Source organism: Solea senegalensis, linkage group LG3 (genome assembly GCF_019176455.1).
Source record: "Solea senegalensis isolate Sse05_10M linkage group LG3, IFAPA_SoseM_1, whole genome shotgun sequence".
Taxonomy (NCBI): Eukaryota; Metazoa; Chordata; class Actinopteri; order Pleuronectiformes; family Soleidae; genus Solea; species Solea senegalensis.
The window spans coordinates 3,930,187-3,952,751 of NC_058023.1; the positions used below are offsets into that span (position 1 = coordinate 3,930,187).

Here is a 22,565-nt window from a genome sequence, read left to right on the forward strand (position 1 = left end):
TAATAACTTCTTTTATACTCGATGGCATTGGTGACTAAGACCAAACCTGAATGGAACTCGTTCTCCTACGTGTTTTATTGATAATTCACTCAATAAGACTCCTTCAGTATGAGTCACACCAATGAACCAACAACATGCGCTAACAAGCGAGCAATAACTTAGTACCTCTGAATATCTCGCTAGGTCAATAAAAGAGCCTTAATTGTTTGATGTGGCGCTTTATTATGCATGCAAGCGCAGGCTTTAATTGAGCTTAGAGTTGTTGTTATTTCCTCCCGAGTCCTTTATTGTAATTACACAGTTAGCGCTCCCTTTGGATCAAAGCGAGTGTCCTTGGTATGATTATGAGCGTATATCCGACACCTGCAAATGCTTTAAAAAATCTCTGAGTCGCTGCTCAGTGACACATGTGACGTGTAAAAAAAAAAAAAAACACTTGACTGTGTTTCTAACTCGTGTGTTGGTCGTCTAAGACTCGCCTCCGCTTGTTTAGTCAAAGCACTCCCTTATCGATTGGCCACTATTGATCCCGTCACTAAGGCAGTGTTTGTGCGTCTCACGCTGCGTCTCTACGGCTAAATATTTTTACAGCCGCAATTAGTCTCTTCCCGTTTTTAAAAGTCAAAACTCCACTCTCGTCTGAATCTAAATGACGGCAATCACCAATTTGACATCTATCAGTTCCTCTGAAGATGAATCATTTTATATCTACTGACATTTAACAATGAACCTGAGTCGGCAACTGTGTCTGGACTGTGATTTCATTGTTGGGAGATTAACTTTGAAGGTGTTTCTGTAGATTTAGCTTTAGATTCTGTCCCGCAAAAGCCAAAAAATGACTCAAGAAAGACGTTAAATTAAAAGAAATAATTAATTTTGTTCACATTTAATGATGTTACTGCCTTTGGTGGACAGTGGAGATTTATTTTGAAGGTGTTTCTGTAGATCTAGCTTCATTGTGTCCTGTAAAAGCGGAAAAATCTCAGAAATATAAGCAAAGCCATGTTGAAGAAGACATTAAGTCTAGGACAAATGTGTTTTACTGAACTATAAAGCTGTATGAAATCAACACAAGAAACGCAAAACTATATTGATGAATTTAGTCTAAAATTTTGGACATTTTTCTTGAATTTGACTGTGTTTAATGTTAATCTGTAATTGATTTAATTGCAGGAAGTATCTTTAAACACATTTCTCTATCTATTCAGTCACTTTACATTAAGATGACATATACCGACTGCCACATCACGTTGTCATAATAGGCAGATAATTCCTGTTAAAACGGCTTTAATTGCCGATTTACCGGGTGATTAACTCGTGTTAAACACAAAAAAACCAACAAGGTGGCAGAATGCTTTTAGAGAGTCTGCCGTGGACTGGTGGTTGACAAATAAAAAGGATAAAAAGGAACTTTTTGGCAGCCGCGTCGCTTCCTCACGCAGCGTGAGACGTGACACCTGGCAATTCTGTGAGTGATGACGGAAAAAGTGCAACCATTGGGGAGCGGAGGAATCCACCTGATACCAGAAATACTGTCCCGGTATGAAGAGTCCAGCGACGTCTAATGGACTCGTTCCTCTTTGAGCCTTAGCAACCGGGAATATTCCGTCTGTGTCAAAAGAAGCAAGAATCCCACTCTCAGATGATGGAGGAGAGATTCTGGAAGGACAGAGGGAGGTAGAGATGGAGTGAGCTGACCCAGTTAGAGGAGGAGAGAAAGATGGAGGTGATATGAGGGAGCGGAGTGCCAGCGTCGCCGCTGTGGTCGGGGGACCCGCTGGGCCATCTGGCAGCTCTGTAATTGGGTTGGGGTTTTTACACCTGAGCTGCAACAAAAGAGAAAAGGGGGAGAAACAAGCGCTTTATTGCATCCTGCAGCATCGCGGAGGTGAGAATGACTGTGTGAGTTGATGGTAGGGTTATAAACGTTATATATCGACTGATACCTGAACCTCTCCTGTGGTTTTCCAATCTTCTTTGACCGGAGCTTCCAAATAAGTTGGGTTTGTTTTTTTTTTTGGGCCTGACACTGTTTTACAAATACAGCAAGACATACAATCATTGTCAAAATGGATATACGGTTTAGGTTAAGGACAGTCTGATGCACTCCTAGACTGTTTAATTTGAACTTTTGAAATTTTAACCCCCAAGTTTAAGGTATTTATATACTACCAAATACTATACACTTTGAGCTCAGTATTGTGTCGTAGTAGTGTATTTTAATTTTTTGGAACTGTAATGCGGTTGGGCCACACGGCGGTGTAGTGGTTAGCACTCTCGCCTTGCAGCGAGAAGACCCGGGTTCGGGCCCCGGTTGGAACAAGGGCCTTTCTGCATGGAGTTTGCATGTTCTCCCCGTGTGTGCGTGGGTTCTCTCCGGGTTCTCCGGCTTCCTCCCACAGTCCAAAAACATGCAATGTGGGGATTAGGTAAATTGGACACTCTAAATTGACCATAGGAGTGAGTGTGAGAGTGAATGGTTGTTTGTCTCTAGTTGTGTGTGGCCCTGCGATGGACTGGCGAACTGTCCAGGGTGTACCCCGCCTATCGCCCGATGTACCTGAGATTGGCACAGCACCCCCCGCGACCCTCTGGTGGAGGATAAAGAGGTAGATGATGACTGTAATGCGGTTTTATTTGAATCTTTATCAGTTTCACACGCAAAACATGACTCGGTTATTGATTCTTCAAGTAAAGTAGAGTCTTGAACACTGTCTTTAGTGTTTTTCAGGCAGTAGTGCCCACTTCTTGCGAGATGTCGGTACTCTGTTCAGATTATCTGTCCAATCCATTGTTGGGAATGTTAATTTCCGGATAATCTAAATAGACAAATTGGCAAAATGTGAAACACAAGTCCAGGTTTTAGTGATTTTAATATAGACTTAATATTTTCATAATTCTATGGATCAGGGTACTGACACTTATTATTTTAATCCCATTCTCTCCAGCATCTGCTTTATTTACTTTCAAATTTAAATCCAGCTCCCTCTCTCTGGTGTTGCACAGATGCTGCGAGACAGGACGCTTTAATGTGACGCTTGATCGGCGAAGTGGAAAATAACAAAGTCGTGCGACGCCTGACCGTAGAAATGACGGCGCGGCCATTTTGTGCGAAAGCGTTAGTTTAAATCCGTCTCTGCATGTACAGGTCGCCGTGGTGACGGGAAACGGATAGTGGATATTGGATATGATTACATAGTGATGACAGCGCTTGTCAAAGGGAAAAAGGTCAACCGCGCAGCTTTAATAAGTTTCCCCCTTTCTTTTTTTTTTTTTTTTTCCATAAACATAAATAAGCTGCGTCCCACTCCAGATGAGACCGGGCCCCGCTGTGAAGCGGCGGAGGTGATGTGGAAGTCATCGACGTCTGCTCCAGCGTGTGAGACAGTCATTAAGGTGCAAAGATGACGCTGAATTAATGTTTCATTTTTTTTTTTTGCAAGTGATGCGAGGCATAACAGACGCCATGGGTGGTTTCTCCACACGGGGCTCACGCTCGCGTCTTCCATTTGACATGTCATACGGAGACGGAGAAAAGCGTTACACGATCTCAGTGGCAATGACGTGATGTCAGAAGCTTTTATTCACGAGTCCAGATGTGTGTGCCCCTTTTAATTCACTGAATTGATGTCATGTGCATGAAAATCTGAGCCCACAGACTGCTGGAGCCTTTAGAGATGTCAGTATCAGAGGTCTACTTATGGGATTTCTTCTTTGGCTGATGCGTTTAGCTCGTAAATTTCTCCAGTTTTCTTTGTTTTCCCTGTTTAATGATAACAAATACTTAGTATTTACTTAGATAACAAATACTTAAATACAAAGGTGCCCTCTGTGAGGGCCGGTCAAGTTCTTCCACACCAAACTCAAGGTCAAACCCTGTTTTTATAGTCGTCCTTTGCTTTGTGCACTGGGACACGGTCACGTAGGAATAGAGAAGGAGCTTTTTCTCAAACTGTTGTCCAAAATGTCTTGGTATTACGAAGAGCTAAGTATGCAGTCTTATATAAAGTACCTAAAAGGGACCCTTGAGTAAAAGTTAATTAATTAATTTGGTAGAAGTTAAAGTCACTTAAGTTAAAGTATCCTTTACTGTACTTTTTCTGATATAAAATGTACTTAAGTTTTAGAAGTAAAAGTATTAGAAAGTTAGAATTGAGTGACGGTGTCTTAGTGGTAGAGCGAGTCATCCTTATTTGGTAGTAAGGATTAGAAATTGCTAGTAATATAAAGGACAAACTTAAAGTGAATTTTGTACTTAAGGACAGTAGCCATTTGTGCTTCGTTACATCACAGCACTGTAAATAAGTGACATAAATTTAGATCATAAATTCTAGAGCTGCAACTAAAGATTATTTTCATAATCGATTAATCTCTCGACTATTTTCTCGATTAATCGCTTGGTCCATAAAATATCAGAAAACCTTAAAAAATGTTGAGCGGTGTTCGTCAAACCTGGAAATGACGACGTTCTCAAATGTCTTGTTTTGTCCACAAACCAAAACGATTCACTTTTAATGATTTCTTTGTTATCCAGAGCAAAGAAATGAAGAAAATATTCACATTTAAGAAGATTAAACTATCGGAAATCTTGTTTTAATCATGAAAAAAACTTCAAACCGATTAATCGATTATCAAAATAGCTGTCGATTAATTAAGTAATCAATTAATAATCGATTCATCAATGAATCGTTTCAGCTCTAATAAATTCGATCTTCTGTGGTTTGGGTGAAACCCAAAATGTGGCAAAAAAGCACATATGGTCCAGATTACTGTTTTTTTTTTTTTAGAATTTCTGCTTGTTCCCCCAATCAGACACACGCTCACTTGGAAATATCGACCGGAGGCGCGATCAATTCTCCTCGTGTAGAGGACGCCTCCCACACACACACACACACACACACACTCTGCGGGCGCATCATTGTGCCGCCTAAAAGTCCTCGCCTGTGTTGAAGTATCTCTGTCACTGCCAAGCGCGCCTCTCAATGGCTCAGCCTCCACACTAACCTCACAGCGTTTCAAAGGGAAGCCGACGGGAGGTTGAGCGAACGTGGACGTGCGTGGGCATCCTTGTAACCGGGGCGGGGGGGGGGGCTGAGAGGGCCAAGGTAGCCAATAACTGCTTTGTTCAGAGCAGGAGAAAAGCTTGTTACCAATTTCTCTTAAAGCCTGGAGTTGAATTATTTCATGATTCATGTTTTGAGTCATGTCCTTCCTTTGATTGTAGGTTTCAAGCCCGTTGGCCAGGCTCCTCTTTTATTTATGTATTTATTTTTTGGGTCTCTTTTTTGGCAGTTTGCCGCGTTGCATGTCTCGTAAACACCTGTTTGAAAACTGCTAACTCCATAATACTCGCAACACCGACTCAAGGGTTCACCAAGAATTTCAATTTGAGAGTCCAAGGTGACTATAGTTACCGGTTGTCACATGACTCAGTTTGTTTACGCCACCATCTTGGCAGGGTAGCCTTTTGCCAAGATGAACGGCACCAGGGCCCGTTTCAAGCCTTCAGAGGTCACTGCACACTTCAGATCCACGGAGATCGAGCACTTTATCGCAGAACCTGACGGACTGAACATATCAGGCAATTATAACGCCACCTTGTGGTTTTCACGAGTATGGAAACAGCCAGAAAGGACATTATTTTCAACTCTTTTCTACTCCAAAATTATTCTGTTGTCTGTGCATTCCCATCTTCCACCTTTGCAGGGTCTCAAGATCTTTGGCCCTTTGTTGCTTGTCCCACAACTCCTTAATAGTTGATGAACAGGCAGTTACCTGGTATACACGACCAGCAACTCACAGGGCAGCTTCCTGCCAAAATGGTGTCCTTTCAGTTCCAAATTTTGCCTAATGGGAGCGCCTTAGGTTTGGCTCCACCAAATGAAATGTGTTCAGCAGAGAGTCTACTAGTCCTGTCGTCGACAAGTGTGCTTACGCTTTCAAGAAGGTTTCAAGCACCCTGTTGTCACAAGCACAAACACAGACTCACTGCACTGAAGCAGAGATGACTTCTGCTGCTGTTTTTCTTGCACCTTTTGTTGATAATTGTCCCAGGTCGTGTCTCTGCTGCTGCTGCTGCTGTTGGCGGCTTCTCATCTGCCTGTTCGCGCTTGCTGTTACCCTGACGACGGCACATCAGTAGCAGCCTGAACTTGTGTCCGTCTTTGTTTCAATTCCACCGTCTGTTCACAGAGGAAGTTGTCTTGAATTACAGAACATGCTCCAACAATCGGGAAATCTGTGACATCGCAACACGGCCTTGAAGACGGGGCACAGTTTGTGATGGCTCTCACAAGACATTTGGGATTGGTAGTACAGAAATTGTACAGTTGGTTTTCTTTCAATGTGGAGACACAGACGTGCAGTGAAACCCACAGGAAGTGAGGAATAATATAGCCGATGTATACACCAGTGTTCCTGGTAATTTAATCACTGTTGTGTTGATATGCATGTACAGTAGGTAGGCGTTTCAGATTGCACATATCTTGGGAAACCTAAGTGAGGATGCAGTCCAGCTGTGTTTTGATGAGACAAGATTGACGTGAAGAGAACAAACACTGTACCATTTAGGTCCATCGTGCTACACGTAAGCCGTAACTGTTCTTCAGTAGCTTAGCTGTATACGACTGGACTTGCTTGAGTTGGGTTTAAGGTGTTTCACCTCTCGTCCAGGAGGCTTCTTCTCTTCTGACTAAATTAGTGGGAAGAACCAGGTATTTAACCGCTGCGGCTGATACCGATCTAGAGCCCCTCTTCTTTACCGCCTCCCAGTTTCAGGTTGTTGGTTTCATCAACCAGTCTCAGGTGGAACCAACAACCTGAACGTATTCAACTCAACTCAAGCAAGTCCAGTCGCCAACCGCTGAACTACTGAAGAAGATTATGACCTGGATGACTGAGGACCTTCACGGACAACCCCAACTGTTCCATTCTTTGGCACCCTTCCCTTGGGGTACAAGCTAGCTCAACCCTCAACAGTCAGCTCCCGATCGGTGTTTCTTCAACGCCCGCAGTCTATCCTTGTCGAGACAAACCCACAAACCGAGCTGCTGGATGTCCTCCATTGTTGGCCGCTGTGTCACGTTCAATGGCGTCATTCATTGTCATGGCAACGGTACAACGTCATCCTACGCCCGCGCTCCTCCTACCGAGAACTGTTCTCAGTCGAGAAACGCCAGCCTGACCACACTACTGTACCAAACTGAACCGTACCATGATGGTCGCCAGCCCATGACAGGGAAAACATAGAGAGACAAACAACCCTTCACTCTCACAATTACGGCCAATTTAGAGGCAGTTTAGAGTGTTCAATTTTGCCTAATCACCAAATAAATCTGCATGTTTTTGGACTGTGGGAGGAAACTGGAGAACCTGGAGAAAACCCACGCACACACAGGGGAAGAACATGCAAACTCCTGTGTATTCATATAGTTTGAATGTGGCACTCTTGAATACTTTGTTTTAAAAAACCCTATTGTCGCTGACGCAGGTCACAGCAGCAGCAGCAGCAGCAGCAGCAGCAGCAGCGCTAATCTATATTTTGAGGGGAAAGTGTGTTGCTGTGTTGGTGGAAAATTGCCAGATTGAATTCCCTGCATCAGCTGGGAAATCACGACAGAGGACAGAGGAGGAGGAAAATCGTGTTCCCCCTACCGCCACCCCCCAAAGAGCTCAGAGAAAATAAATGACTGTGTTGCTAAATGAATATAACACACACTGATGCCACAGCAGACAGTGTCTGTCATTAGTTATTTTGTGTTTGCAAACCAAAACTGAACACACTCAGAGCGACATAACGGAAAAGTCTCTTTGTTGTTATTTTTAAAAAAATAAGATGATATCAGTATAAATGAGCTGCTATTTAGATTTTTCCAATTACATACAAGCCTTTAACAGTATTTCTGCATGCAGCAGTGAAAAGAGTATTGTTTTTATCTTTATGTGCTCCATACAATTCAATATACATCCCCGCTATTTTAAATATGTTTTTTTACTGTTTCAAATTTCAAAATGAACACGTAGAATGCCAGATATTGAAAGTTATTCTGAAAAAAAGGGCAAAAGCACTTTCTCATTCTTGTCATATATATGTATGTATGTATGTATATATATATATATACATATATATTATATATATATATGTGTATATAGCTGTAGCTGTTTCCATTATAAACACTTAAAAGTAGAATCTTCTTTTCGAGTGATACTATAAATGGGCTAACCTTCAATTCACTGTACAAAAATAAAAGCAACAACAACCCACAACTCTTTAACAACAGGGTGCCATTATCCTCTTGGATCGCTATGGAGACGGAGCCAAATTACAACCTGCACACAGAGAGTGGACAATAAATAGTCCCCGTGCGGTGGAACGGCACAAAGACTGATTTCTGAAGTGACCGTCGGGCGATTTTGTGGTAAATAAAAACACATTCAGTTGAAAAATAACCATTTAGTTTTGCCTAGAAATGTCACTCATGTTAATACCCGCTTCAGCTTCCAGTCACTCTAATGAGCATTTATCATTTTTTTTAATTAAAGGTTGAATAATAAGGTGCATTAATTACCCGCGTGCGTACAACCTTTATTTATACAGGAGAAGTCACTGCGGTGTGACCTGCATGACAAAAGTAAAAGGCGTAAAAGCACAAAGACAGGGAAAATAAATGGATTCAAATATGATTTAAGATGTAGAACGTAAAGTAAAATACAGTTATATGACACAGTTTAAATACTGATCGTTTGAAGCCACAGTTGCATATAAATCTGGCTTTAGAGCACGTTCCCGCTCCATGTTAGGAGAATAATAAGAGCATAAATCCACAGAGTCTTTAGTGTCACAGTAATATATTGTATAGGCGTCTCCTTTTATTCTCCTCAGGCAGATGTGGGATAATGAAATGCCCTCACGTGGAGCTGACCTCACGCAGAGAGACTGAGACGATGACGAACATAATGCTGACTGAATTTTTAATTAATTTATAGCATTTACAGTTATGGCAAACGACTACAGTTACCGTTTTTGTAAATATTTAGTTTTTCTGTAAGATGGAGTGAAGTATTGTGTCGTAGAAACCCAACAAAAGTCTCATTATATTATAAAAACAATTGTAGTTAGTTTTATAAACACACAATTCAGTTTAAACTCTAGTCTTTATTTTTATGTTTTTTTCAATTTGAGTTCTCGCCATTTAGTTAGTTTTCGTTAACTTTATATAACCTGGTCACACGTCATGTGAGACTGTCGATCATCATCTGCAGAACCAATGCAAAGGATTTTCCACTAAAAACGAAGGTTTTATTAATCTATACCTATACTTTTAAAGCTCGCCTGTATTGTTATTACAACTCTGCATACTTGTACTCGGCTCCGTCAGAATAATGTGGTACGTGAGCATCCCTACTTATGAGTAGGAAGAAAATATATCAATTTCTTCTGTATTACTGCCTGTAAACTAGCACCAGCACAGCTGCGCCATCTAAAAGGCTAAGCGACGTAGCACAAGCGCTGTTGAAAGACTGAAAAATATGAATAATTAATATGCAGTTCATTCTACACTTTTACAGCGCGCTCACAGACGCTTTACACATAATAAAGAGCTCATTAAACAAACACACCTGCATTCTTTCATCAACTGAAAGTGGTTCTGAAGAGGTGACCTTAAGTGAGGGTTGGGAACGTGTGGCGGGTCCAGCATGCGGCCAAAAATCACAATTGCAATATAGGTTGATTAAGATATTTCCATATTTCTTCCCTTCGTGACGTGTCCTCCTTCTCGTGACACGTCTGAGAGACAGTTTTCTGACGGTCTCGGCCTCATTAAAGTCCAAAGACGAGGAGCTGGCCATGATGAACATGGTCTCGTAATCTTGTCTCGTCTGTATTTACTGTACTCTGCGACACGCGCGTGTTTGCACAGATCCAATCATAAGCCGCCTGCGTTGTATGTGACTAATAAATAATCATTTTTTAGCTCCGCTGTGTGATGTTAATCAGGAGTTTAAGCATGAGAGAGGAGCTTTGTTCTGAATTCAGTGCACCGGCCAATTCATCGCAGAGCCCAGCTGATGTTTGCTCAGGCTGAGCCAGCAGCTGCTCACACGGCCCTGCGTCGACTCGGTCGTCTCTGACGCGCGTCCGTGTCACAGCGCGGACAAGAGGAAAAACTAACCCTGTTCCCTCGTCTCTCCTGTCTTTCCTCCAGCGTCTGCCTGGCTGCGCAGCATTATCTGAGATGAACGAGAGTCGAAGGGAAGCGCTGGCGGCGGCGGCGCCCGTGCCCACCACGGCCTCCGCCTCGACGGCCGGGTCCAACAGCACCAACACGGCCGGACTGGGCGCCGGCGAGAATGACGAGGCCTTTTCTAAGCTGAAGGACAAGTTCATGAACAAGCTGAACAAAATCCCATGTGAGTTTGATTTTCTTCTCAATGAATGAACAGTTATATATATTATTTATGGGTTTTTGTTGGTTTTCTTTATCTTTTATGATAGGGTTGCATGATATTGGCATATGCCGATATATTGGGAAGCCTCGGGCTGATAACCAATTCATATTCATCATTTAGTCTCTTCTGGAGTTGAACACAATATGTCACAACATATGTGGATATATATACAAATACATAAACATTAGAAATCAATAATGCCGTGTTGAAAGCCAATATTTGCCAATACTGATTTGGTGCCTCATGATATTCTCAACACTGATGGAGTTTAACTTTAATCACACATTTGGTGCTTGAGGTCAAAAATGTCCACCGTCGACATTGTCACATTGAGTTGGTTTTCTTTTAACGGGAGCAAATTCTGCGAGTTCAGCTTCTTAAGTCTGAATATTTTCTGGCTTCTTTGCTCCTCTATCACAATAAAATGTATATATTTATCTCTATATTTCCTCAAAGACATTTGAGGATGTCGTTATTTTTCAAGTTTGGGAAACACCGACTGACATTTGTCATCATTTAATGATATTTTACCGACTAAAACAAATGCTGAATAGATTAATCACTAATAAAAATAATCATTATTTGCAGTTACTTTAAAAAATGTTTAAACATGGCTGCCACACCCAGTAAAACCAATGAAAGGGTGATTTTTAATCACCACTTTGCATTTGAAATTCAAAAACTGCATAAGTGTCGCTCTCCCGAATCAATCAGAGGACATTCATTCATTTATTCATTCATTCATTCAGCATGATTCTGGTGTAAACATGAATCGGCATGATTCAGCAGTGGTTGGTGAAGTGAGCTTTTGTTGATGATGATGAACAAAAAAAGAAAGAAACAAAAAATGTCAGTTTCAGACCTGACCTTTAAGAAAAAAAAAAAAAGCCTCTAAATCAAATCAACACTCAAAGAACGACATTTATTTTTATGTCTCCGAGTCAAAGTAGTAAAAACAAATCCGTGTATTTGATGCACAGATGGAGTCTGGCGGCGATAAATAAATAAAGCTGTTTTTCTACCTCAGTGGCGCTCCGAGTCAAAACTGCCTGTTTCATTTGAAATAATTCGATGCGTTATTTATAGTTTTACATCTTTTGTACAAGCGTGTGAGATTATTATGCTCGAGACTCCGGGCGTCCGGTATCAAGCACAGCCTGGAGATTTGGTTTGTTGCATTCAGCATAAAATCTAAATAGATAGAATATGTATGTGTTTGTGTGGACGGGCCCTAATTCTTCAGCATTGACAGCACCGGTGTTCATATTCCAGCTTTGCTGAGATTTTAACGGCACAAAGAGTATTACTGATGATAATCGTTCGGTTTTTTGTTTGTGGGTGGGGCCTAAGGAAGCTGCTTGCTGATTGGCTACTGAGTGTTGGCGTTAATTGTAAAAGTATCTAACATTTGTCAGATTATAACTTGATACTAGAATTATTTATACTAGAAAACTTGGGGAACGAGCTCCAGACAGACAGCAACTCCAAAACTCAGTAGCCAATCAGCAGGCAGCTTCCTAAGGCTCCGCCCATGGTCTGAAACAAATGAGGGAGCGTAAACAAAAAGTGCTGTTTGCTTCTTAAAAACTGTTGACACAGATCTAATTCCATTGTGTTCACTTTGTGACGACTTGATACAAAAATAGGAATACATTTAAAGGTTTGAATGGCTGAACAAACAGGAAGTGAATGTTCAGTGTGTGGCTGCCGATGTCAGTGGTCCCTTATGGCTCAGCATTCGAACGTCTGTCTCGGAGACGCGTCTTTATTCCCGCCACATCCGTGACCGAGCCTGACGTCCTTTTCCTTTTTTCTCCACACACAATCTTTTCACTATCTATCCTATATTGGGCTCCTTCAAGGCACAAAAAGTTCTCCAAGATCAACCCTTAAAAACTATTATTCACTGTTTTCTCAGCCCGGCCCCTCAATCAAAAGCAGTGACTCTGCTCCCCGGTGCTGCTAAGCTGATGATGAATGCCCCAAGACTTGTTTACTCCGCAGAATATCGATACTGTCTGGAGGATGGTCGCAGGTAGCAGCTAACGAGGAGTGAGGATGAAGGAGAAGCTTCTTCTGCGGCTCCTCGTCAATGAGATTTTCTCTCAGGCTCAGAATCTCAATTTAAGCCGCGGCGCGGGTTTGAGTGACGGAGCTGTCACGGCAGTCAGACCTGCAGCTGCACGTCCGTCCATTCCAATTCCGATGTTTTTCCCGCTCATTGAAAGCAAGAGAGTTCTGGTTCTGGTTTATTCACTAAAACACATTCTATTGCACTCAGTTGCGTTCCTCTTTTTTTTTGATCGTGCCAACTTTTCCACCGACGTTTTGTAGTTTTTCCGTTCAGATGTTTTTATGCACAAATTTTAAAACTGCGTAAAAGAAACTGGCTGATGAATATTTACCAGCTAATGACCCTTCAATTTGTTTGGTGTTCCGTGTCCTCAAAGACAAATAGGGTCCGTGTCAGTCTACAGTTCCAGGCATGAGCAATCGATCTAATTCTCCCTTGTAGTACAGCAGGGGTGTCAAACATACGGCCTGGGGGCCAGAACCGGCCCGCCAGAGGGTCCAATCCGGCCCACAGGATGAATTTGTTAAAATTTCACACCACGATTACAATCGAAATCTCTTCCAGATATCTGTGACTAAATGTTTGTGCCTTTTTAGATCCAGTGTAATGTGTAAATAGCACGTTTAGGCACGATATTGTTGAAATTGCACATATATTTCTCAAGAATTGCCATGTTTTGTAAAAATATCCTTCATTAAATGTAAAACAAAGGAGCAAAAAAGCAAGGAGTTCTTGTTGTTCATAGGTTATTATGCTATTATTTTACTATTTTTACTGGTCCGGCCCACTTGAGATCAAATAGTGCTGTATGTGGCCCCTGAACAAAAATGAGTTTGACACCCCTGTAGTAGAGGCACTCTTTAGGAGTTAACGCCCATTTGTATGTCCTTTCATTGTCCTCATTCTTAGAAAATGTTAGGACAGTATGTCCTCACAGTGTCCTCGCGTGTTGTTGCAGGCGTGGGCAGTTGGGTCTTCTGCGGACTTTCAGATGTGAAAAATATTGACCCGATCCTAAGTGTTTACGCACCACATTTGGTAACTGAGCTGAAGAACTCCTCAATGTCTGGAAAATTGGGCTGAAAACTGCGTGATGTGACTGAGTATTTATGGTCGTCACGTTTCATTTGAGAAACTGCCAATGGATTCATTTATACACTGTCGGAAGATACGGGCAAATGGGAATTGCTGTTTTAACCAAACCCCCCAAGAAAAGCACGTCCTAAATTGCATATGCAAAGTAAACAATGGCAGGAAAACAAACCCATTCCAGTGACAGAACGCAGAAGCAGACCCTCTAATCAATTTGCCAATAATTAAGTTCATTTTCTTAGCAATCTGAGCACATTTACCTCACAACACACACACATAATGGCGCGCTGTGGCTGCGTAATCGCACTAAACCACACTGCGTCTCCTCACTCCGCACGTGTAGTTTTGCCTCCAAGGGAACCATTGTATTGAATTTCTCTGCAAGTTTTCCAAACACCCAAGGCTTTACTCTCCGATAACAATTAACCTTAGGTTGTTTGATCCATGACTGCTGCCTCCGACAGCCATTACTCATAATAGCAGAAGAAACTGACATTTCGGGGGGGGGCTTAAAAAGCCGCGGGAGACCCGTTTAACAAGTCTCACAAAAAGCAATGAGTCTGAGTTTTTAAAAAAAGAAAGAAAACAGCAACTTTTATTCAAAAAAATTCCATCCTGCCAAAGGAGGAGGGTTTTATTTAGTGAAGGAAACATGTTGGTGGAGAAGATAAGCAGGTTGTGATGGTGGGTGAATCTAAACCCAATCTAAACGTGTCTAAAAGTCAAAATATATCCCTATTGTACCAAACCTGTTGGGTTCTATCAGGTCCTAATGGGTTCTAGTTGAGTTTTAATCCACTATTATTATGGTAGGGTACCATATTTTTGTAATTTCATGGTGCCAACTGAAATGTCCGAGTACCGATTGATGTTAAATAAACTGGTGCCAAATTTCAGGACAACTTCAACTACATTTTTGCTTTTAAAAATAGAATAAAGTGCCAAAAACTGGCAATATCATCAACCTAACTCGGGACAACAGATGTAAATTAGCCAGTGGCGTCCATTATCATGCAATGACCTTGTTCTAAATAAATAAAATTAGTATAAATCTGTTCAAATGTGAGTGGTACCCAACCTAAGAAGAGTTTTGGGTCAACATAAAAGCCGTGTGTTGTCATCACAGCTCTTTGTAGCGATTAATTGTCCCACATATTTGGAGACTGCACTCTGCAGCAGCCATATTGTTTGCTTAAACAAGCTGCGGAGCTGAAAAGGGCGCGGGCAGAGTGTCGCTCTCGTAGGCATAACAAGTTATAATGTCAAGGTTAATTGACCAACAGTGTCCTGTCACATTGGATTAGTGTGGGCTGCTGGAAGTGGATATTACCCAGATGTAATATTACGCACATGCACACGTACACGTGCTCCACTTTAAAACGCATCCATCAAGCTCTCCTTCAGTTCACCCAGTCTTATTACCAAGGGGACATAGGACAGGATAAATACATGCAGGCTCGTTAATTAGAATATTAAGAGTCAAAACAGAGGAAAGTGAAACTAATTATAATGTTTATAATGACTTTAATTCGGCTGAAACATTCTGAGGTGTGTTCTGCATCACTTAGATTGCAATTACGGGGAAAAGTTACATCATACCTCATGCCTTTACTTTCTTTTTGGGTGCACCTGGGAAAGATTTCTCAGAATTTTCTTCTCTACACGCTGCTTGTTCTGCGACAATGACTAAGCTGGTAGTAATTCATGTCGACTGGGAACACGGTGACAGAATTGCAGCCACTTTAACGCTAGTGAAAGAGTTTTGCCAAACTGGTATTTTGGGACAACAGCCAAAAAGGAATTGAATTCAATAGTGATTGCAGCACAGTACAGCTGATAAATATAATACATAAATAAATAAATAAATAGCTATAAATGTGTTTTATTTTATCTATTCTCTCAGTGTATATTTACTGGAAGGTGACTTTCCGAAAAGAAACTATGGTGTGTTTACTGTCAAGGACACAAAATGTCAGCCAGTGAAACATTTATTTATTTATTAATGTATTTTTCTGCTGCATACCGAGGCTGCTTTGCTTTGACCGCTCAGGTCAGAAAAAAAAGATACCAGATAAGCTCTTCTCTAAGAAAAAAAAAAAGATATAGATATTACTGTTTGAGCATTTGAGCCAAAATCCTCCGTCGCTGCAAATATTTATCCTATTCAGCGGTCTACAGTAAAAATAATGCTGCATATACGCCATTGAGAACCCTTTTCAATGGAAATTAAGGTCATTTATAATTGTGTTTTCGGTGTATAATCTTTTCACATTAAGTTAAATTGAGATTTCACAAAGATTGAACCATTTATATTTGCGTAAACAATTCGCCTTCATAGTTCCCGCCAAGTAGAATGGGTTGGTTCGGTACAGTACCATACATATTTTCTTTGCGTCTCCATCTGGAGTACTACCAAAACAACCAGCCCCAACTGCTCCATTCTTTGGCACCCCTTCCCCTTTAGGGTACGCAACATTTTTAAAATGGTACGGTACAGTCAGCTGATTTGACGACGAAAACAAGCAGTTTCAAAAATCTGCTTGGAGTCTGAAGTGATTTTCCAGACAGGAAGTCAAGAAAATTGTGTGGTTCCAGACATTCACCGGATCTAGATGGTATACTACATTGTAAATAGTATAATAATAGATAGATTTATGATTGTGTCCTGCAACCTGTACATTCTTTCTAATTTCTCTCTTTAAAACAATACGCCCCGCTTTGATGACAGTGTGTGACTACGTGAATTACAGTATATCAAAACCCAAACCTGCCCATTAAGAGAAAATCCATTTTCCATGCCACGTCACATGGTGGAACGAGAGATAAGAGTTGAAGTGCGGTGCCAGTCCCTCGCTCTCTCGCTCTATTTCTCTCTCTCTCTTGAGAGGAAAAAAAAAAGGACACTCAGACATAGTGTAGTTAATTAGAAGATGTTTTTTTATGGCTTTCTGGGACTCAGGTTCCGTTAATTAAGGAACACACAAGTGCCTTTCACTGCAAGAGGTGCACTTGATGGATAAGATAAGGCCCGGGTTCACGCATTGATTTCTACTGTAACTGGGGAAATGAGATTCCATCAGGTGCTTTTATCGCTATAGAGTGACATTTGCATCTTACGCTCCAATTATTTTGATATTTGTTTATCTGAGCTTCCATTTGATAAGCAAAAAAAAAAACAATAATTACAGTTCCTCTCGGGAGGTGATTGCTTACCGTCGTGGTTCGCCGGCTTGAAATGCGAACCTGTCTCCTTAACCCCTTACAGTGCGACTGGTAAAATAAAATGAGCTGTTACACACTGTCCTCCGAGGACTAATACACTGACAAATGATCCTGTTTGGTTCGAGGTCAAAGGTTTTTAAAAGAATTGACGTATCACAAGTTGATGTTTCTGCGATGCCAGTGATACACATCCCCCAACAAAAACACACAATGGTGTGTAGTAAGTTGCCATTTTAATACTTATTTGTAGGTCAATAACTAAGTCAAATATTAAGTACAACAAGCATATAATCAATGAATTAATGTGTTGTCAAAGAATTAATACTGTCATTTTCAAATCCCATAGGTTTCTTTGTTTAATAACTTGGGAGACCTTAGTAGAAAATAATAATATTAAATGTTCAGGTCGTTACCCATTTAAATACATATACTATGGAACTAAAGAAAATGTATATGTGGTACTGTATGGAAACAGTTTTTGTGTGGTGTTTTTGTACAGTTTAAAAAAAATCTGTGAAGTAGACATGAAGTCAAGAAAACTGTGGAAAATTGAATTTCGCATTTGACTAAAGGGGACTGTCTGGAACATTCCAGGAAAGGGGTGGAGCCTGGCAAGAGCGTGCTCGCTGTTAATTATCTGGAACCTTTCATGCTGCTCTGGCAAGGTTCCAAGTGAGCTGAGCCACTACTGAAATGTGACGTCAACAGACTGGCGGCCACTTTCTGGTCAGAGAGTGTCGTCACTGGAAGAGTCATGAGCGCGACATCGAAAACAGTAAGAGCGTTAAGGCCCTGGTATATTTCCGGTAAACTTCCTGGTAAACTTCCGCCCCAACGGTATTTCGGCAACAGAAGAAGTCGCCAAGGACAGTCATCCAGGCCTCGACCTGGTGACACCCCGACTGCCCTTCCCGATCGACCTTTTCAGCTGTGAGCCACTTGAACCAGACGTGTCCAAGCTGTAGCATCGTTCTCTTCTTCTTTGGTAGGAATGCGTCCTATTCCCCTGGGTCCAGACTTGTATCGCCCCCCCGATGGTCAAGTGGGAGACTACAGTAACCTGACGTGCGAGTATACCAGGGTCTGCCCAGTACCCAGCATATTACGGGCTTTACAGCGAGCATGTACGGCTGCTGTCCGCAAAAATACACTGTAGTCGGTGGACGAGGTGCAGACGTAACTCCATTGTTTGTATAATGACGTCACGGCAGTTCAACGCAGCCGTGCTATCGTGCTATCGTACTGTGAAGCAATGGAAAACAATGTGCTTGATACCAAACCGAGTAGAGTCAAGTCGAGAAGAGCCAAGCAGTGCTACAATTGTCATGGAAAAGCACCATTGATGTCCCTTTGGAAAATGTCCACACTTTCTGTCTTCACGTCTCCTCGTCTTTCTCTCCAAATTTTGGCTTCCCCCTTTAGGGGTCGCCAGAGCGGATCATCTGCTATCTCTTGCTAATCTGGAATCGGCTTTATAAACCCCTCCAGGAATGGTGTCTAATTAAAAGGTGGTTACCATAAATCTTGATAATATTATATACCAAAGTGGAATAATTTGACATTTGTATACCAAATCCCTCTGGCACATGAGAACATTTACATAATCCCAACAGTAATTTAATCTCTCTTTTATTTTTTTTAAATGGAGCAAAGAGCAGAAACACTATCCGTGTGTTTCTTTGTGTGTCTCTCCCTGCAAACAAGATTCATCCAGAATCACCTCCATTACAACGTCGCTCCGAGGCCAGAACTGTAGATTCTAAAAAGTTATTTTCGAGCTTCTCTCGCCACCTTTTCCCTCAGAGGACAGTGCTTATTGATTTTGTCAGCAGAGTATGGATTTTTCCTCCTCTGGACCTTTGGCGAAGAAAACCTCAGCTGAACGCTGGTGAGCAAAAGCTACCAGAATGATAGACTGTTATATACTTTTCTGCTTTGATTGGTCTTTTTTTTCTGTCTTCAACAGTCTGGAGTTTGACCCGTTTATGTTAGCTATTGCTTTGTTGGATTTATCACATCTCCTGAGCAAACACCTAAGACATTCGGTGTCTGCTGAGGAGGTGGAAGGAACATCGATTATAAACTTTGCTGAAGGGCAAAGTATGTTGTGAGTTCTCTCATTATTTTCAGCCCATCTGGATTCTCCCTGTTTCTCCTGTGGCAGATCCTTTCATTGTTGTTTTGTGTGTGCGTTCCCTGCATCAGTGGGAATCCACCAGGGAGCATTATCTGGCTGCTGGCTCCAGTTAGGAAAGGTGTCGGTGTGTTTGCAGCTGGCTGCTAGCTGAGACAGTCTGTAGGTGACACGGTTGTCCAATTTATCCAGTCAGATCCGTACAATAGACCTTATGGTGAGGCTGGAGACAGAATTGCCTTTTCTAATTCGTCATCCTAGCCGAAGAAGGAATCTGCAGGTGTTCTAAAACATTGATTTGTGTTTTCCAGAGGGGAAAAATGGCTTTAATGATTCTTCTAGAAAGGATGTTGCTCTTCCTTGTTTGTGTAATAAAGATAGCGGGCTAAAGTACATATAAAAGGCTTGTGCTTAGGTGTACCCAATCAACCCTCCTAAAGTGTGGGCCCTGGACTTTTAAGGATTTGTTTCATTTGTTGAGACTCTACCAAAACTGCTTTCCACCTGTAAAAATTCTTAAATCTCAACATGAAACTTTAATTTAATAGCTATGAGAGCACATGAGTGCTGTGTTTGAAGCTCCTTTTTTTTGGCTTGTCACGACCATACCTCTGCTCATAATTACCCGCACGTTCAGCAGCAGCAGAGTTCCGCAAAGGTGTCCGCTGCCTCAGCAGTTTCCCTCTTTAAATGGCAAGTGGGTAAATGCCAACATCTGTTACTTCCACTAAATTGGCTGAGGCCGCTCCGTGAGGGTCTTGTCCCGCCAGTCAGGACCGATCGTTAAGTCTGCCACTTCTTGATGGACCCAAACGCCCGACTTAGCCCGACTTTGTCTTCACACACACACTGAGTTTGCCAACATTTATCTCACCTGTCAGTCACGGTAATCATGACTTCTGTGGGACTTCAGTTCGAAGACGGCATTGAAGTCTTGATTTCGTCCCCGCGACAGTCGCCGCTTTCAGCTGTAAAGACAAACGTGCTCCGCCAATATCATGTGACCAGAAACGAGTTGGTAATGTACATGTCTGACATCATGTGAGCTTTATCAACTTAGAAAAAAGAGTGCAACATAAGAGTATCACTATTTTTGTTTGCAGTGCCGTCATGGGCCATCTTCTCCATCGCCTGCGTGGCGATCATCCTGGTGTTAGCCTGCTGCTTCTGTGTCTGCAAAAAGTGGATATTCAAGAAGAAAAACAAAAAGAAGGGCAAAGACAAGGGCAAGAATGCCATCAACATGAAGGACGTCATGGACGGAACCAAAACCGAGGTAACAACTTTGAACTATCGCCGTCTGAAGTGTAGAAAACATACTGCTACAGTCTGCTAGCTTAATTTAATCACGTGATTCCGCTGATTCTTCTTTGCAGGATGCTATGCTAAGATTTTGACTTTATGTTATGGTGTTTTTAACTGATTCTTCTTGTAGCTTTAGAACAATGTCTTTACGTATTCTGTCTTATTGTTTATTTATCGCTTTTTTAATCATATAATTAAAGAAAACATTCCTGTCTAATTACAGGAGCGTTAAAGGAAGTCTTTAAAATGGCTTCGGGTTGAGAAGAGTTTTTCAGTCTCTTCTTTTATGAGTTTGATCTTTTTGACGACCCGCTCACTTGTTGAGGAGAACGGTTTTGCCAAGAGAAATGACGTGACCAAACAAGGACACAATATAATCACTGACACCTAAAATGTAGGAAAGGGACCTTTAATTGTCCTCATCCTCAGTGGAAACATGATCACAGTGTGTCTAACTCGCCGCAACGCGACTGCTACCTTAGACGGATGAGAATAGCAGTCGTTAACCAATGTCAGTGTTTCTTATTCTTCTCAAATTAGACTTCTCATTTATTTTCCTGACGGAAAAGAGTGGAATCTTAGCAACGAGCGACAGACGAGTCAAGTGCAATCACGACACACAGCTGATGTGCTTCCAATCGACTTTCGATATTTCCCCTCTGCCTTTGTGCCATGCTGTTGCTTAGTTTATTTGAGGGAAAAAAAAGTAATTTATCCAAACAAAAGGGACCTTAGTTATGATTGACACTGGTGGATCAGCGGTCATTTCTCCTGGCGAGCCCAGACTCTGGTGTGTTAACTCCTGTGTGTGGTTGTTTTAATTTGTGTTTCTTCCTTCTATGTCCTCCTTATCTGTGTTGTGTCTGATGACTGTTCGGGATGGTCACTGGCGGTAGGTTCCTAATTGCTGTTGGATCTTCTTAAGCCTGCTGCTCTGACGTTTTTTTGTTTTTTTTTAAATAGCCTCTTGACAACAACTGACTCCCCCATAGAAGCAAATATATGTAACTATGCATACAGTACATGTATATCTACTGTATATATGTGTGTACAACCTGCATATGCACATATATACATAATGTTTGAGAGAAACACTGGGCGCGCATTGAGGAGGTTGAACCGCACTGATTTTCCAGCGCCACGTTTTACGTCTCCTGCCTTTTGAATCTTTACGTCTCCATTTCAAACACGTGGCGGTGGACGAACGTCGAATGATTCAGAGGCTTTTGATGCCGGTGATGGAAAAAAGGAAAGCTTTTAATGTGAAATAGACATGATTAAAGTTGGATTAACCTTAACCCTAACCACGTTGGCGATAGAGACATTTGTGTAATTATAAAAGTTCACAAAAGAACAACAATGATAAAACATTACATTTCCAATTATGGGGAACCAACTATACTATATCAAAGTTATACACAAAGTTATGTGCATACAAAATCATCAGGCAGTAAATCCAAGGTATCTTTAAAAAATAAACCTTATATTTATAATAAGAATATAAAGAACGTCCAATATTCCATAGAAAATTTTATTTTACAGACTTTATTCTGGCTTCTTGGGACTTAAGTCTAAAGAGTAAAACCTGACCCCATAATTTTAAATTGTAATGAGTTATTATTGTTAAAAACGAACAAAGTTTTGGTATCTTCTAACTTTAACCAACACCAGTCAATGACTAACGATTAAAATCTCAGCCCTTAACTTAATCAGTTCCTCAGAAATGAGGTTCTGCCTCATTAGGACCGGGATTTGGTCTCCATGAGGACAACTGGTCTTGACAAGGTCAGTGTTCATGCCAGAAAAAAGGTCCCGAAAAACACACATGCAGACCATTAATGTCCCAGCGGACTACCACACCTAACATTAAAGGTTTTGTGTTCTGAAGTAAGTTTGCGGACACTTGTTTTAACCTTAACCACGTCAAGTTAAACAAAACACACGTTCTTTTCTTTCCCTCTATTATTGTACTTGCTCCACTTTCCACTTTTCCATCTCCGATAAATAAACAAAATTCGGATTTGCCTCCAAAAGGCAGCGACCAGGTGGCCCAGCGGAACCTTTTCAAACCCAATCAGTGCAGTTCAGCCTTTTTTTGCTTTCACATGAGCAACTTGACAAACTAATAGGAGCAAGGCCCCGATGATACATTACAACCCCCTTTACCAACAAAACCCACCCACCCACCCACCGCTGGCATGATGCTTCTAGCTACCATCGGCGTAGGTGTTAATGCGGACGCTTTAGGGTTATGATGACGATGGGAGTGTATGTTATGAGGGCGCAACC

At 41.6% G+C, this 22,565-nt stretch overlaps 1 protein-coding gene across 1 annotated transcript in view; it reads left to right on the top strand.

Moving 5' to 3' along the window:
* Positions 1 to 22,565, top strand: part of syt1a (synaptotagmin Ia) — a 167,492-nt gene that overhangs the window by 119,413 nt on the left and 25,514 nt on the right. The window contains exons 5-6 of the mRNA XM_044020704.1: positions 10,206 to 10,410; positions 20,075 to 20,247. Coding sequence (XP_043876639.1) covers positions 10,236 to 10,410; positions 20,075 to 20,247 — 348 coding nt within the window. The 5' untranslated portion in view covers positions 10,206 to 10,235. The remainder of the gene's footprint in view (positions 1 to 10,205; positions 10,411 to 20,074; positions 20,248 to 22,565) is intronic.